The sequence below is a fragment of the Manis javanica genome, chromosome 4, assembly GCF_040802235.1.
Source record: "Manis javanica isolate MJ-LG chromosome 4, MJ_LKY, whole genome shotgun sequence".
NCBI classification, from domain to species: Eukaryota; Metazoa; Chordata; class Mammalia; order Pholidota; family Manidae; genus Manis; species Manis javanica.
The window spans coordinates 165,616,515-165,635,181 of NC_133159.1; the positions used below are offsets into that span (position 1 = coordinate 165,616,515).

The 18,667-nt window shown below is 35.1% G+C and overlaps 1 protein-coding gene and 1 pseudogene across 1 annotated transcript in view; both read right to left on the reverse strand.

Annotated features, from left to right (window-relative positions):
* The window catches only part of LOC140849264 (uncharacterized), a 58,554-nt pseudogene extending 57,066 nt beyond the window's left edge, over positions 1-1,488 (reverse strand).
* The window catches only part of LOC140848633 (serine/threonine-protein kinase TAO1-like), a 93,889-nt gene continuing 76,667 nt past the window's right edge, over positions 1,446-18,667 (reverse strand). The window contains exons 11-15 of the mRNA XM_073232901.1: positions 17,780-17,861; positions 15,192-15,356; positions 13,059-13,226; positions 9,366-9,563; positions 1,446-1,571 (exon numbers count right to left, since the gene is read on the reverse strand). Of these exons, the coding sequence (XP_073089002.1) occupies positions 1,446-1,571; positions 9,366-9,563; positions 13,059-13,226; positions 15,192-15,356; positions 17,780-17,861 (739 nt within the window). The remainder of the gene's footprint in view (positions 1,572-9,365; positions 9,564-13,058; positions 13,227-15,191; positions 15,357-17,779; positions 17,862-18,667) is intronic.

Here is an 18,667-nt window from a genome sequence, read left to right on the forward strand (position 1 = left end):
TTCTAAAAGAAAACGAGCTTATTAGTTAGACTATGAATTATATGCTTAAAGGATTATCTAAACCAACACATTCATTTATAAAACTAAAACCTGATTTCACTAGGAAACAACTATAGAACTGCATTTTGTTGGATATTTATTTACAGTTGGGAATCCTGTTTACCATCTTTTCAAATCCCATGTTCTGGGTATTGAGTTTAGCTTTTAGATTACAGTAATGGGAATACATAGCAGGTTACACTCTTCTAAAGTTGGAAAAATTTTATCAATGAACCTCACTCGGCAGGGTATATATAGCAAGGCTTTGTGCCACCAATATCCTTAATAAGACTTAATATATCTAATTATAGGTCAAATTCCTATACACAAGAAAGCACTGTACCAAAGAGATTATGGTTATTTTATCAAGATTAATTTATCTGCATGCAAATAATTAATTACATGGACTAAAAATTTCAGTCCATCAGTCTGTAAAAGAGGGGTGTAAACTGGGGAAGTCTCGGTGGGTGGGGAATTTCCTTGGCAAAAGATTTTGAAAAACATAGCCAAATGATTCTTTGTGTATACGCCTGTATTATCTCTGTCTTCTCATTGACATCCTTCAGTTGAGAACTGCAAGTTTATGTGGCTTTTTATATTTATGTGTTTGAGTATCTTATCCACAAAAGTAATAAAGAATTGGTTTGTTTCTTGAATAACAGGTGAAGAACCGTAAGGTCAATAGTCTCTGAAAAATCAATCTTATACCTATGAAAGATGGATGATTTATATTCTCTTGCAATATAATAAAGATACTATAGTTGACACAAATCATTTTCCTGTCCTGACCACTAATCCTGAATAATAATCCCCTTTCAGAAATTGCCTTAGGACAACATGGCTTTCCCTCACAGTTAGACTAGATCTGCGATAAAAATAAGTTCAAGAAAGCAGCACATAAAGGGCAAACACACATGAAATCCTGTAGCCATAAAGACATAATTAGCATGCTTTCCTAGTAAAGAAAATGGGATGAGAAGAAATGTCTCTTATCCTTATTCTGTGTTAAAATCAGAATAAGAACAAATTATTGTAATCTGAGCCCAAAGTAAGAAGGTATGACTTACTTTTAAAGGAAGAGATGTATGGCTCTTTTTCATAGCTAAAATATTTTTATTTCTAGTGACTCAGTTTCTTAAGTGCTTAGGAAAGCTACTATAAATAAAAGCTTTATAAAATAATTCACATTTTAAAGAGATCACTCTTTGTAGATCCCACTCAACTGAGGATCTCAGCCATTGAAAAGTAATAGGTTATAATCAATGTCCTCACTTAAACTGGTATATTGTTAGTGGCCACAAACAAAAGAAAATTTTATCTTAATGGTTCTACGAGTAGATCAATATTTGGATATAATTCAGTAAGCAGGCAAGTGGCTTGAAAATTTTTATAAAGTAAATACCTCCTTAAGTTGTTCCTTTCGAAGTTTGTATTCTCTCTTCTGGGACTTCAAAAAGGCTATTCAGTTCTTTCTTCTGCTCAGCCTGAATACGTTGTTGAAATTTGTTCTCCTCACTGGACATCAGTTCAGCCTATAGGAAAATTTTTAAATGGATCAAATTAGCTAAGCAGATAAGCTTCAAAGCAGCAGTTTTAATACACATTAGCAAAGATATTTCCCTCCACCTAAGAATATAAAATCAGCAGTATAATCATTACCAAAACAAGAATATCCAATAAATTATTAACAAATATTACTCAGCATCCTTATGATTTGAATTTCAGAGAACCACTAAAATGGAACTCATCTTTAAAATGCTGATCTTTTACAGGGTCAGTGTTTTCACCGTTCCCCCCCATTTAACTAGAGTATGCTGCCCCGACCCCCCTCACTAATAAAACAAAAACAAATGTAATTAAGTTTATGACCTTTTATCTAGCTTGACTTGTGTATTAACTACTAAAAGCATACTGCTGACTGGCCAGCCTTACCAACAACATGAACAGATATTCACACATATTCTGTATGTTTGTATAAATTATATACTGTATTCTTACAATAAAGAAAGCTAGAAAAAAGAAAATGATCTTTTAAACTGTCTCCCAAAACATTTTCCAAGACCTTTATTGAAAAAAATATGTGTATAAATGGGGCCTGTGCAGTTTCAATACCTGTTATTCAAGGGTGAACTATACATATTCATTGTAGAACATTTAGGAAATACAGAAAAACACAAAGAAGAAAAATCTTGCAGGGATTTTACCACACAGAGATAACCAATATAAACATTTTGGTGCATACCCTTCCTAATTTTTTCTAGGCATGTATAGATATTGATATAAATACTATAAAACAAATCTAAAGATCATATTGTACATCCTGTTTCATGAATTCCTTTCCTAAAAATGTTAGTATCTACCTGTTTACAAAGTATTCAAGAAAGTACAACACCAAACAGGAATCTAAATATTTCTATTATTCTTTTGCCAAATTATTTCAAAATCAAATATTCATTTACCACCAGAAATTATTTTGCTAAATTCTCTATTACTGTGAGACGGTGATTCTTCTTTTTTTGCAGACATATTTGAAGATATGGTGTAAATTTATTGAGAAGTTTACATTTTACTTGACAACTGTGATTATCAAAATAAATTGAAACTAAAGGGACACCAAGGAAATTAGAAACCAGTTTTCACAAAAGACTCCTAAAAAAATGCACCTTTATCATACAGTAGAATGATACTTATTTGTAGTAAACAAATGGGCTAAATGTGAATCTGAAACCCTCTTAATTTCTCTTAATGTAACATTCTCTGTATATTACAGTACTCTTCAATTCTTCTGATATAAAAATGCTACTATAAATTTAAGGTTTCCAAAAAGTACATAGAGAATGATAAATTTTTTTTAGAACCTGAATCACCTACTAACTGATTTATCAAACTCCTCAGATAGCCAAAGTACCCAAGGCCTAGAACAGAATACTTGACTTTTTTTTTCATTAAGGTATCTTTGATATACACTTATGATGGTTTCACATGAAAAATAATGTGGTTACTACATTCATCCACATATATCATCGAGTTCCCCCCATACGCCATTGCAGTCACTGCCCATCGGTGTTGTAAGATGCCACAGTCACTACATGTCTTTTCTGTGCTACACTGTCTTCCCCATGATCCCCCCCAACACCATGTGTACTGATCGTAATAGCCCTCAATGCCCTTCCATCTCCCTCCCCAACTGCCCTCCTGCACACCTTCCCTTTGGTAGCCGCTAGTTCCTTCTTGGGAGTTTGTGAGTCTGCTGCTTTGTTCCTTCAGTTTTGCTTCGTTGTTATACTCCACAAATAAGGGAAATCATTTGGTACTTGTCTTTCTCTCCCTAACTTATTTCACTGAGCATAATACCGTCTAGCTACATCCATGTTGCTGCAAATGGTAGGATTTGTTCCTTTCTTATGGCTAAAAAGTATTCCATTGTGCATATGTACCACTTCTTCTTTATCCATCCAACTACTGATGGACACTTAGGTTGCTTCCATATCTTGCCTATTGTAAATAGTGCTGTGATAAACATAAGGGTGCATGTGTCTTCTTCAATCTGACAACTTTTTTCTCTGGGTAAATTCCTAGGAGTGGAATTCACGGGCCAAATGGAATCTCTATTTTTAGTTTTTTGAGGAACCTCCATATTGCTATCCACAATGGTTGAACTAGTTTACATTCCCACCGGCAGTGTAGGAGGGATCCCCTTCCTCTGCATTCTAGCCACCATTGTTGTTCCTAGTCTTTTCGATGTTGGCCATGCTAAATGGTATGAGGTGATATCTCATTGTGCTTTTAATTTGCATTGCCCTGGTAATTAGTGATATGGAGCATCTTTTCAAGTGCCTCTTGGCCATGTGAATTTCTTCTTTGGAGAAGCATCTGTTCATATCCTGTGACCATTTTTTAATTGGGTTATTTGCTTTTTGGGTGTTGAGGTATGTGAACGCTTTACATATTTTGGATGTTAATCACTTGTCGGATATGTTGTTTACAAATATATTCTCCCATACTGTAGGATGCCTTTTTGTTCTGCTGATGGTGTCCTTTGCTGTACAGAAGCTTGATGTAGTCCCATTTGTTCATTTTTGCTTTTGTTTCCCTTGCCCAAGGAGATGCGTCCAGGAAAAAGTTGCTCATGTTTATATTCAAGAGATTTTGCATATGTTGTCTTCTAAGAGTTTTATGGTTTCATGACTTACATTCAGGTCTTTGATCCATTTAGAATTTACTTATGTGTATGGGTTTAGACAATAATCCAGTTTCATTCTCTTGCATGTAGCTGTCCAGTTTTGCCAACACCAGTTGTTGAAGACACTGTCATTTCCCCATTGTATGTCCATGGCTCCATTATGGTATATTAATTAACCACATTTGCTTGGGTTTATATCTGGGATCCCTAGCCTGTTCCATTGGTCTTTGGGTCTATTCTTGTGCCAGTACCAAATTGACTTTGCAGTAGAGGTTGAAGTTGGGGAGCATAATCCGCCCCCAGCTTTATTCTTCCTTCTCATGATTGCTTTGGCTATTTGGGGTCTTCCGTGGTTCCATATGAATTTTAGAACTATTTGATCTAGTTCACTGAAAAATGCTATTGGCATTTTGATAGGGATTGCACTGAATCGGTAGATTGCTTCAAGCAGGGTGGCCATTTTGACAATATTAATTCTTCCTATCCATGAGCAAAGGGATGTTATTTCCATTTATCGCTATCTTCTTTTTATTGAATGTCTTGTAGTTTTCAGGGTATAGGTCTTTCACTTCCTTCATTAGGTTTATCCCTAGGTATTTTATTCTTTTTGATGCAATTGTGAATGGAATTGTTTTCCTGATTTCTCTTTCTGCTAGTTCATCATTAGTGTATAGGAATGCAAGAGATTTCTGTGTATTAATTTTGTATCCTGCCACTTTGCTGAATTCAGTTCTAAGTACTAGTAGTTTAGGGGTGGATTCTTTAAGGTTTCTTATGTATAATATCATGTCATCCGCAAACAGTGACAGTTTAACTGCTTCTTTACCAATCTGGATGCCTCTTATTTCTTTGTGTTGTCTGATTGCTGTGGCGAGGACCACCAGTACTATGTTGAATAAAAGTGGAAAGAGTGGGAATCCTTCTCTTGTTCCCGACTTAGAGGAATAGCTTTCAGCTTCTCACTGTTCAGTATGATGTTGGCTTTGGGTTTGTCATATGAGGCCTTTACTATGTTGAGGTACTTGCCCTCTATACTCATTTTCTGGAGATTTTTTACCATGAATGGATGTTGAACTTTGTCGATTGCTTTTTCAGCTTCTATGGAGATGATCATGTGCTTTTTCTCCTTATTTTAGTTAATGTGGTGGATGATGCTGATGGATTTTCAACTGTTGTACCATCCTTGCATCTCTGGAATAAATCGTACTTGATCATGATAGACTATCTGTTTGATATATTTTTCACTATGATTTTGTTGAGTGTTTTTGTGTCTATGTTCACCAGGGATATTGGTCTATAATTTTCTTTTTTTGTGGTGTATTTGCCTAATTTTGGAATTAGAGTGATGCTGGCCTCATAGAATGAGGGTGGAAGTATTCCCTCCTTGTCTACTTTTTGGAAAGCTTTAAGGAGGATGGGCATTAGATTTTCACTAAATGTCTGATAAAATTCAGCAGTGAAGGCATCTGCTCCAAGAGTTTTATTTTTAGGTAGATTTTTATTACCAATTCAGTTTTGCTGCAGGTAATTGATCTGTTCAGGTTTTCTGTTCCTTTCTCGGTCTGCCAAGGAAGGTTGTACTTTTCTTGAAAGTTGTTCATTCCTTCTGGGTTATCAAGTTTCTACGCATACAATTTTTCACCATATTCTCTAATAATTCTTTGTATTTCTGTAGTGCCCATAGTGATTTTTCCTTTCTCATTTCTAGACACTCTTTTTTTCTTGATAAGTCTGGCTAGGGGTTTTTCTATTCTGCTTATTTTCTCAAGGAACCAGCTCCTGCTTTCATTGATTCTATTGTTTTATTCTTCTCAATTTCATTTAAGCCTGCTCTAATCTTTATTATGTCCCTCTTCTACTGACTTTGGGCCTCATTTGTTCTGCTTTTTCTAGTTTTGTTAATTGTGAGTTTAGACTGTTCATATCGGGTTTTTCTTCTTTCCTGAGGCAGGCCTCTATTGCAATATACTTCCCTCTTAGCGCAGCCCTAGCTGCATCCCACAGATTTTGCATTGCTTGATCTGTTTATATTTGGTCATTGATTCATTGATTATTTAGGAGCATGTTGTTAAGCCTCCATGGGTTTGTGGGTCTTTTCATTTTCTTTGAGTAATTTATTTCTAGTTTCATACCTTTGTGGTCTGAGAAGCTGGTTGGTTCAATTTCAATATTTTTGTATTTACTGACATTCTTTTTTGTAGTCTAGTATATAATCGATTCTTGAAAATGTTCCATGTGCACCTGAGAAGAATGTGTATCCTGTGGCTTTTGGGTGGAGCATTCTGTAGATATGTTAGGTCCATCTGTTCTAATGTGTTGTTCAGTGCCTCTGTTTCCTTACTTATTTTTGGTCTGGTTGATCTGTACTTTGGAGTGAGTGGTGTGTTGAATTCTCCTAAAATGAATGCATTGCATTCTATTTCCTCTTTTAATACTGTTAGTATCTGTTTCAGATATGTAGGTATTCCTGTGTTGGGTGCATAGATACTTATAATGGTTATATCCTCTTGTTGGACTGATCCCTTTATCATTATGTAATGTCCTTCTTTGTCTCTTGTGGCTTTCTTTGTTTTGAAGTCTACTTTGTCTGATACAAGTACTTTAACTCCTGCTTTTTTCTCCCTATTGTTTTCATGAAATATCTTTTTCCATCCCTTCACTTTTAGTCTGTGTATGTCTTTGGGGTTGAGGTGAGTCTCTTTTAGGTGGCATATAGATGGGACTTGCTTTTTTATCCCTCATATTGACTCTGTGTCTTCTGATTGGTGCATTCACTCCATTTACATTTTGGGTGATTATCAAATAGGTATGTACTTATTGCCATTTCAGGCTTTAGACTCGTGGTTACCAACGGTTCAAGGAAAACTTCCTTACTATCTAAGAGTCTAGGCTCACTTAGTGTGCTATTACAAATACAATCTAAAGGTTCTTTTTTTTTCTCCTCCTTTTTCTTCCTCCTCCATTGTTTATATATTAAGTATCATATTCTGTACTCTTTGTCTATCCCTTAACCTACTTTGGGATAGTTGATTTAATTTTGCATTTGCTTAGTAATTAATTGTTCTGCTTTCTTTAATGTGGTTTTATTACCTCTGGTGACAGCTATTTAGCCTTAGGAACACTTCCATCTATAGCAGTCCATCCAAGATACACTGCAGAGACAGTTTGTGGGGGGTAAATACTCTCAGCTTTTGCTTATCTGGAAATTGTTTGATACCCTCCTTCAATGTTAAATGATAATCTTGCCAGATAGAGTATTCTTGCTTCTGCTTCATTGCATTACATATATCATGCCACTCCCTTCTGACCTGTAAGGTTTCTGCTGAGAAGTCTGATGACAGCCTGATGGGTTTTCCTCTGTATGTGATCCTTTCTCTCTCTCTGGCTTCTTTTAATACTCTGTCCTTACCCTTGATCTTTGCCATTTTAATTATTATATGTTTTGGTGTTGTCTATCTTGTCTCCCTTGTGTTGAGAGATCTGTGCCCCTCCATGGCCTGAGAGACTATCTCCTTCCCCAGATTGGGGAAGTTTTCAGCAATTACCTCCTCAAAGACACTTTCCCTTTTCCTCTCTCTTCTTCTTCTGATACCCCTATAACACGAATATTGTTCTGGTTGGATTGGTCACACAGTTCTCTCAATATTCTTTCATTCCTAGAGATCTTTTTTTCTGTGCCTCAGCTTCTTTGCATTCCTCTTCTTCAATTTTTTTCATTTACCATCTCCTCGACCATATCTAATCTGCTTTTAAATCCCCACATTGTATTCCATAATGAATGTATCTCTATTCTGGATTTGTTCCTGCATTCTTGAGTATTTTTCTGTACCTGCATGGATGTGTTTATGATTTTTTAAATCTCTTTTAGGAAGATTGATGAGTTCATTGTCACTTGACCTCTTTTCTGGTGTTTTGGGGATTTTGGTTTCAACCAGGTTCCTTTGACATTTCATCTTTGTATGTGGCACCATCTAGGACCCTGAAGGTGTACTCCCTGCAATTACTTAGCCCATGGAGCCATGTCAGGGGTCTCAGAGGAGCGGCGCTGGTGACTGGGGGTTGGGAAGAGCTGTTTCCTGCTTCCCAGATACTGTACGTCTCTACACAGCCAGACTAGTCAACCAAACACACAGGTGTAACCCTCTATGCTTTGCATTTGTAACTGCTGTAGGCAGGACCTCCCTCTGGCTGGACTGATGCCAGGGCAGGGGCAGATGGTTTGTAAGCCAGTGCCAGCCTGCCAGAAGGTGCAGCAGGCTGCATATCATGGAGGAAGGCCTCGGAGCTGTATAGCCACCCAGGGGGATGGAGTGCCTGAAGTTCCTGAAAAGTTCCCAACCTGCTGGGCAGAGTGCACCTGAACAGTTTTGTCTACCTGTCCTTTTTCCTGAACAGCAAGCCCTGTGCAATATTTGCCCATTTAGTAGCCCTCTCACTGTTAGGAAGTCTCTCATACTGCCTGCCTTTCTTTTCTCCCAGAGCAGCTGGATGTGAATCCCTGTTTTCCACAACAGCTGGAATCTCAGTCTGTCCAAGTATTCTTCCTGTCTTAGCTTTCCAACCCCACTGATCTCCAGAGGACCATGTAATATAAGTTCTTGCTCCCACAGCAGATCTCCAGGGCTGGGTGTTCAGCAGTCCTAGGCCTCCACCCTGTCTCCACTCCATTTCTCTTCCTTCTGCCAGTGAGCTGGGGTGGGAGAAGAGCATGGGCCCCCCAGATCATGGCTTTGGTATGTTACGTTTTTTGAGGTCTGTTCTTTTCTCCAGGTGTAAGAAGTCTGGTGCTGCCTTCTTTCCTGTTGATCTTTTAGGGTTAGTTGTATTAACAATATTTTCATATTATATGTGGTTTTGGGAGGAGGCCTCTGTCTCACCTCTCACGTCGTCATCTTTAATCTGATCTACCTGACTTTAATCGCTGTTACATGATAAAACTATCAAGTTATCAGGACATAATTCCGTACCTACTGGTTCCCGACCCAGCACTTGATATTTAACCTATTATGTACATATTTTTCCCTTTCCCCATTTGATTTGCTTGGTTCTGGGGAACAGATACCCTAACATCAAAATGCCATCTTGGTTAATTTTGAAATAGCCACAAGTTAGAATAAATACATTAGTAATACCGGTCAACTACCTCTTTTTCCACAGCAGCCTGATGTTTCTTGATCAGTTTCTTCATTTTTGCAGCAAAGTTGTTACGCTGCATTTCAAGATCTTTCTCTAACCTGAGATGATGCTTATCCATCTCAGCCTTCAGCTTATCTTTCAGAGACATCAGCTGTTTCTGATGCTCAAGTTTTCTGAGCTCATGTTCTTCCATTTCCCTTGTAACCTACAACAATGGAGAGGAAAGAATGAAATAAAGCAAAACCTTTTTCTTTCAAAACCATCTTAGACCAGTCTACTATCAACTAAGTAGGTAATTCATGTAGGAGATCCCAGTCAACAGCTTCTAATAAAATTTCATCTGAAAAAGCAGACAAGCTAGCTGGTTCTAAAATTTAAATGGGAATGTAAAGCACCTAGAATAGCCAAAATTTTGAGGGGATATGAAAAGTTGGTAGATTTAAATTCAGTAATCAAAACAGTGCAGTATTGGTATGAGGACAGGCTGAAGAGAGCAAAGGAACACACTGAAATCTGGAAACAGACCCACATATATTCAGTCAATTGATTTACTACCAAAAAGTCAAGTTAATTCAAAGAGGAAAGGAAAGTGTTTTTAACAAATCCTGCTGTAACACCTGGTTCTCTGTATTCTAAATAAATAAATGCTTAATCATGCTATACACAGAAATTAACTTGACAAGAGTCACTTGACATAAACCTAAAATCCAGAATCAGAGAGCAGGAGAAAACACAGAATATTATCATGACCTTGGGGTCAGCAAATGTTTCTTGGGTAGGACACAAAAAACACTGATTATAATGAAAAAAATGTACAAACTGGATTCTCAAACAGAGGCAAAATTCAGATAATGTAAGATTAACCATTTAAAGTGAACAATTCAGTAGCATTTAGTATATTCATGATGTTCTGCAACCACTGCCCCATTGTAAAGAAAAAAATGTACAAACTGGATTCTCAGAGACAAAATTTATATAATGTAGGATTAATCATTTAAAGTAAACAATTCAATAGTATTTAGTATATTCATGATGTTCTGCAAGACTGCCCGTATCTAGTTACAAAACATATATAATACTTCAGAAGAAAACCCTGTATGTTTTAAGCAGTTGCTCCCCCATCTCCCCTTCTGGTAACCACCAATCTATTTTCTGTCTATGGATTTATCTATTTTGGATGTTTCATATAATATGTGACCTGCTGTATCTGGCTTCTTTCACCTAGCATGTTTCCAAGGTTCATCCATATTGTACAGGATGCAACAGTACTTCGTTTCTTTTTATAGTGAATAATATTCCACTGTATGTCCATACCCTCATTTGTTTATACATTTATTTGTTGCTGGACCTGTGTGTTGTTTCCACCTTTTGGATATTGTGAATACTGCTCTTGTGAACATTTGTGTATATGCATTTGTTTAAGTACCTGCTTTCAATTGTTTTGGGTATATATCTAGGAGTAGAATTGCTGAATCATGGGGAAATGCTATGTTAAACTTTTTGAGAAATCATCAACTGTTTACCACAGCAGCTGACATTTTACATTCTTACCAGCAATATATAGCAGGAGTTCCAATTTCTCCACGTGCTCTCTAGTTGTTATTTTCCATCTTTGTTTTTGTTTTTCTCTCTTAATAGCTAACCACCTAACAAAACAGCAGCAGACTCACACAGTCCAAGAAGGGACTAGCAGTTACCAAAGGGAAAGGGGTGGGAAGGGTGGGTGGGAAGGCAGGGAGAAAGGATTAAGGGCCTTTATGATTAGTACACATAGTGTAGAGGGGGGAGATGGGGAAGGCAGTAATAGCACAGAGAAGACAAGCAGTGATTCTATAGCATCTTATTACGTTGATGGACAGTGACTTCAATGGGGTGTTAGGTGGGAACTCAATAATATGGGTGAATGTAGTAACCAGTGTTGCTCATGTGAAACCTTCATATGATTGTATATCAATGATACCTTAACAACAACAACAAAATAGCTGGCCATCCTAGTGGCTGTAAGGTGGTACTCATTATAGTTTTAATTTGCGTTTCTCTAATGACTAATTATATTGAGTATATTTTCATGTGCTGTTGGCCATTTGTATACATTCTTTGGATAAATGTCTTTTCAAGTCTTTAACACATTTTTAAAAATTGAGGTATAGTTTATATATTAATTTGAATAGTTTTTTGGTGGAGTCTTTAGGGCTTTTTTTATGTAGCATCGGGTCATCTCCAAACAATGACTGTTTCACTTCTTCCTCACCAGAGTGGGTGCCTTTTATATTTGTCTTGCCTGATAATGTAGCTAGGACTTCCAATACTCTGTTGAATAAAAGTGTTGTGAGTAGGCATCCTTGTCTTATTCCTGATTTTAGAGGAAAAGTTCTTAGCTTTTTCATGGCCTTCACTCATTTTTAATGGGTTGTTTGAATTGGATTTTAAAACTAAAAATTTTAATTTATCACAGATGGAGAAAAAATATTTGCAGGACATATCAGAGAAAAAATACCTGTATGTTTCTTATGAAAGTCAAACATACATATGCCCTATGACTCAGCCATTTTATCCTATGTATTTGTCACAGAAATTAAAACATCATGTTCAAAGACATGTACATGTTTGTAGCATCTTACTATGCTGATGGACAGTGACTGTTCTGGGGTATGTGGTGGGGACTTGGTAATAGGGGGAGTCTAGTAACTGTAGTGTTGCTCATGTGATTGTACATTAATGACACCAAGATCATAAAATAAATAAATAAATAAAAGTATTTATTTCATCTTCCACTTGCCCCTCAGAAACCTCTAATCTACTTTCTGTGAATTCGCCTATTTTAGATATTTCGTATAAGTGGAACTCTAATAATATTTTTCCTTTTGTGTCTGGCTTATATCACTTAGCATTTTTTCAAGGTTCGCTCACATTGTAGCATATATCCGAACGCCGTTCCTTTTCACAGCTGAGTAATATTCCACTGTAGATATATATATATATATATATATATATATATATACACACACACACACACCACACACACTATGGTTTGTTTATCCATTCATGTGTTAATGAACACTTGGGTTGTTTCCATCTTTTAGCTATTGTGCCTAGTAACTTTTGGTAATACTGAAAGCAGTGAAGTTAAAAAGGAAGCATTCCTATCAATTGTGAAAACGAGTTACCTGACCTTCCAATGTTTTCAAGAAAATTTAAAATCTTACACATGAAAGTGTAGCAAACATCCACATTTCCTAAACTGAGAAGTTGTAATTTCTACAATTACACCCAGTTTTATTTAAAAAATGTAAACATTATGGAAAACACAAAAATCACTTTCCATTATCACCCACCTTAAACCTTTCTCCACGTCCCAAAGGCAACCATTATCATTAATATCATGTTGAATAGTTACTATTTTTAAATACCTTCGTTTTCATCTAAGTAACTTCAATTAATACATTATATGGTATTTATTGATTTAATTATTCTAAGATTTAAAAAATATTCTTTTTGCATTCTCAAAACACGTTTCCTAAATGCAGACATTAAACTGGGAATTAAAAAGCCTTTTGCCATTTTAAAATAAGTTGCCTAAAATTATGTTCCAAACTTCTGATACATCAAAGGAAAAAAAACCCCAAACTCTTAAACAAACCAGACTAGGAAAATTAGTTACCAAAGTTGAATTTTTTTTCACTGAAATCCAAATACTTACAGATTCCGGATGGATGGCAGAATTATTAGACATGACTGTGTGGATTCCCTCCGTCACGTGTAGCTCACTCTTGTAGCTTTGACTCCTGGTCTTGTTGGACACACGGGGAACAGACTGATGATTTCCAATATTCACTGCTCCTGTCTGTCCAACACCGTGATCTTGGTCCTGAGGGAAAAGAGTATTAGATTCAAATATCTTTATCTCCTGAATTCTTGATTATTAGCATCTAGCACACCGCTTGGCACACACAGTCTTCAGAATGTTAGTGGTCTATTTTGAGAAATTCCTTGTATTTGCCAAGACCAGAAAGTTTATCAGTTGTTAGTTGACAGATTAAAAAAATGACCGACAGTAAATACCAAAAAGCCCAACCAACTAAGTGAAAAAGTTAATCAATTCAGAGTTATTTCCAAAGGGTAGTCTTTTCTCTAAAATTTTTGACATTATTTTGAAATCCATTTCTACTACACATCTCATGGGGTATACACAGAGATGCTGCTCATTTCTCAGTGATTCCAATGGTGAAACCAAACCCCAACCTTTTTTTTTTAATCCTATAAACATCCCTTTTAGTTATTTTTTATTGAAGCCTTTTATATTTCTTTTCTTCTCAGAATATAGTCTTTAGCCTAAACTTCTTCCACTAAGTAATTTAATATTAATTCCTACCTATTTTTATGTAAAATTAAAAATTGTATATATATTTAATCATAATTAGAAGACTGTTCTTCCCAAGAAACCCGGCAAACTTTGGTATCTGGGCACCAATATTACAGTCTTACCATACCGAAACTCTGTCAGATATGCAGAATAATAAATACAGACCCACAGTATATGGAGGATCTTTTCTTACATCCACAGCCTTAAACTGGGCACCAATATTACAGAAACTCTGTCAGATATGCAGAATAATAAATACAGACCCATAGTATATGGAGGATCTTTTTTTACATCCACAGCCTTAAAAAGTTGCTGTTATTCTAATGTTTAATGACATTAGAATTTTATTAATTTCACTTTACTAAAGTAATTCATATACCTAAAATAGCCCCAACTTTCTAGTGACTAGTGTTAGAACTAAAAAACAATATCAAAAATACCAAAACTGTATGTAAGAAAGTCTTCTATTTTATAGTTCATTAATTATGTAGTGTTATTAAAAAGAAAAGTAACTACTACTGTTTTAAGAATGCAGGGATCTTTCTCAATAGAAAGCAATAAAAAAGAATCAAAGCTTTGGCATTGAGACATGAGCAAAGAAGAAAACAGAAAATACTTAGACTAAAAAAGATAGCTCCACAAATCATAAGCTTTATATTTTCCTTTGAGGAAGTTTTGTAACATTTCTACTGCAAACTTGGAAACATGGTAACATGGAAACAACTTGGTCTCAAGAGTAATATATGAATCTGAACCCATATGCTTCTACAGTAAGTTAGTTAACCACTCTGAGCCTTACTTTACTCACCTATAAAATGAGTATTTTAGAACCATGTAGAGGAATGAATTCCTATACACAACTGAAAAGAATGAAGTGTTCTCAGTAACAGAATAAGAATCCTTGGTAATTTTTTTCCCCCAGGATAAATTTAACTAAGTCACATGTTTATTTCATTCATTCATTCATTCATTCATTCATTTATTTATAAAAAAGCAAGAAATTTCCAATTTAATAAACATGTATCAAACATTACACAAAAGGCACTGGGGGAGAGGTTTATACAATAAACAAGATAAGGAGAATGGTTGGTAATTCTAATGACTTCTCTGTGAGCACCGTCAACTTCCAAAACGCGTAATTTCAAATACTTCCAAAGCGTGTCCCATGCCATCAGACAATCAGGCAAAAAAGTGTTCAGTAGACCAGAATTTTGAGAGGGACTAGATTAAATAAAAGTTGAACAGGTTTCTCTAATAAAAGACTTCACACAGCTTTACTATGCTGATGTCCACTACCGAGAGTTTGGTTTAAAGAATGCAAAACCTTTTTCTCCACCTGGGACCTCAGAGAATCACTGTGAAGACACAATCTGGAAACCACTGATATAAAAGATTCTTGGCAAGAAAAGTTCCATAAGGAAAGAAGCCAATAAAGAGACCCCAATACTTGAGCCGTTTCTAAGTTATTACCTTTCCTTCCTGTGCTTCTACTGCCGGCCCTTTATGTGCCTCCTGGGAAAGGACCTTCTTGTTTCGATTGTGCAGATTGTCCAGCACTCTTTTTTTTTCTTCCTTTGCCCTTTGAAGGAGATCTATTAACACCGTTGTAGGGTGCTCCCGAAGCACAAAGGGGTCCTGGTTAAGAGTAGAAGGCAAAAGTCAGGTTGAGACCTATATATTTTTTCATTCAGAACAAATGAATCCCTTCTTGGACCCTAGAGTTACTATCCTAAATAATTATAGATAATGCATGTAATCTATGGTTATCTAATTCTGCTATGCTTTTTACTTCTTAGATTTATAAATTTTAATTTACATGTATACACTCTGTGCCTACATAACTTCCCCTGTACTTTTTATGAAAACTTTGAACATATGACACCTTTGTTGGCCAAATGAAAATGCAGAGTTGAAATAATCAGAGTCTAAGTAAACATTAAGAATTAAGTCCAATTAGAGCTCTAAGTAAATGCTTACAAATTCTTAGAACTGGTTTCATAGAGGAGACACTATCAGTTCTGAATTACATTAGATTTCAACAGGAATGTGTTTACTGATGGTGAATTACATAACATACTACTTGGGTATAATGGGCTCCTTTATGTTGCTTAAATGAAACTTCATAAAACACTAGCAGTTGATTAAAAGACGTTATGTATTAGTGATTTTTACCATTAATATTTAATAAAGCTTAACATTATCAAATACAGAAAAGTAGAAAGAACAATTCTACTATAAGATTATCATCATTACATTTGGTATTTTTTGGATATTTATGTCTTCTCAGAAATTTTCCAAGTATAGATTTTGTTTTGTAGTGAGCACACAGATTGCAGAAAGATGACTTGTGCGCTGGAGTTCATGAGATGATCTTGAATTCTTTTAAGACTTTTACCCCCTTTATTAGCTCAGATTTATTTCTTCTCTGAAGAGTTGTAACTATATATTATTCTCTTTTTATTGCTGTAAGTATTATGTTATTTCAACTCATAATGCCTACAGACTATTTCCTCAAATGTTCATGCCAAAATTACATAACCATTATTTTAATTCTGATAATTATTTTCAATTTTTCATTCTGAGATAAATAGCTTCATACAGTAAGTCACTTTTTTCCATTTTATTCTTTTTCCTTATGACAGACTGCAACAGAAATGTGGTTAGGCCAAAGGGAAGGATGCACTTGACAGATTCTTCCTATCACTTTCAATAATGGCAATATACAAAATGGACCAGGTAAATGAATACATATGCAGGTTTGGCATCACCCAAGGTCAAGTATGCATTCCTGGTGGGCTGGGTTATTACCAAAAGAGCTTCTTTTGCCTTCATTAGGCAAATGTAAGAAGCCAGACACATTCTTCCTTTTCCTGAGCCTTAGCTTGGTATGTACCACTATTTATAATATTCGGTCATTTTTATCTGAAAATAATATATCTTGTAATTCTAAGTTATTTAATAGTTTTCTACAAATGGATCCTGCTTATTTTTCACTTACATAATTCATAGCTATACTAAACCTTTTGTTGCTATTGTGAATACCTAGTTTTTGGGCTTGAATTTGAGACTGTAAGTGTGCTTAGGGCCTAGAATTCCCTAAGTGTTACTGAAACTTTATACTGCTCTTCTACATACTGTAGTTGCAAATAACCCTACCTAATATGTACATGATCCTTGCAATATCCTTGTGTACTGAACTGCGTGTTGGTGAAAATAAACTGAACTTCTTTGAGATTCTAAAACGTGCATGCTGAAAGTCTAATTTTCTAGTGAAAAATCCACAAAATTCCTTAGGGTCACAAAAAGATAGTCAACTGCTACTCACGAATGCCTTATCTAGATGTTTTAAGAACTATATTAAATTGAACAATACTATTATTGCTATTCATAAAATGTGAACCTCTAAATGAAAACATTTTTGAGAACAGAAAGCATATACTAAGAATTTATTTAAATTAGGTAACCAAACCTATTGAAAAATGAATAGAATTCACATTACTTTTAAAATACTTTCATTGCTAAGTTAGAAAAACATATTTCTCAAAAGGAAACAAAAATGTGATATTCATTTTTAACAGTTCTTTTGCAATCTCTTTTCTCCCACAGTGTTTATATAAATGTATTACACATCATTTCTCTTCCTTTCATATTACTTTATATAGGACAGAAGGGTATATAAAGTATGGTAGATACAAAAATTAAATCCAAAGTTAAACTATGCTTTGCCACCTCTGAAATGACATTGTTCCATATGAGTTAAAATTTGTAGCTGTAACTCATGAATATATTCTTGCACATATAAAAATTAAGTCATTTAGTACTACTATATTGAATATTTAACTATATATTCTATTCAGACATGGTAAAAGCAGTTAATTTTGAAAAACAAAATGAAAAAACTTAGCAACTAAGAAAATTTCCAAGAAAGAATGGTATTATGAAATTAGTATTTTAGCAAAACCCAGTACAGCGTACTTAATACTGATTCGGAATCAAAGAAGAATAAAACACATTCTTTCAAATAATTTCTTAGGTGTACAAAACAGAGTATAACTGACCTTTAAAAGTTTCTTTGATGTAGGGCGATCTTTAGGGTTTTTCTGGAGGCAAGACTCTACAAAGTTGCGAAAAGAACTGGACCTATTGTAAAGGAAAGTATTAAGTGAACATATTGCTATTTCCTTTAAAAACACATCCACAAATCAAGGCATGTCCCTATGGGTGGGAGGGAGAATAGAAATCATAAAAAAAAGCAGACACAATACACTATATATTTCATCATGTAAGTCTATAAAAAGCTATGCAAAGCAACTAATGAATCTTTCCCATTTTCCAAAGATAGATGTGCACACATTATTTTAAAATCCTGCTCTCACATACTTAAATATCACAACTCATTCTACGTTGTGGTAAATTAGGGAAGTCAATCATTTTCCTTTTTGCATTCAAATCTAAGATAATATTCTTCTTAGTATTTTTTTTCTTTTCTCTAGCCACATCTCTTTCTTGCTTGACCCTTGGATCATCTTCCATATAGCATGTTTCAGAATATCATGCTATTTGTTTTGGAAAGAACATTTTTTATACCTAAGTATTTAGTGTCCTTGAGCAAATGGACAAAAGTTCCAGAAAACAGTAAAATTTTTTTAAAATTAGAATTCTGTAACCTACTATTATATAGTGTTACTGATGAGAGTTCAGTAAGGCAGTAAGTAAAAAATGTTCCACCAATGTTTGTCATCAATATTCAAATAAGATTTAATTCTTTTATACAAGAATTCTTTTTTGAATCCCTAAAGTATCAACCAGTGTAAAGACAGCCTGTGTTTAGTGTATTTATTATTCAGATGTACCATCATAAACTGTGCCAAGATTTCTTCGAAACATCTCTACAGAAGCAGCAAAGACCTGTGAACTTGCCTTAATAATGTAATGATAAAAAATAA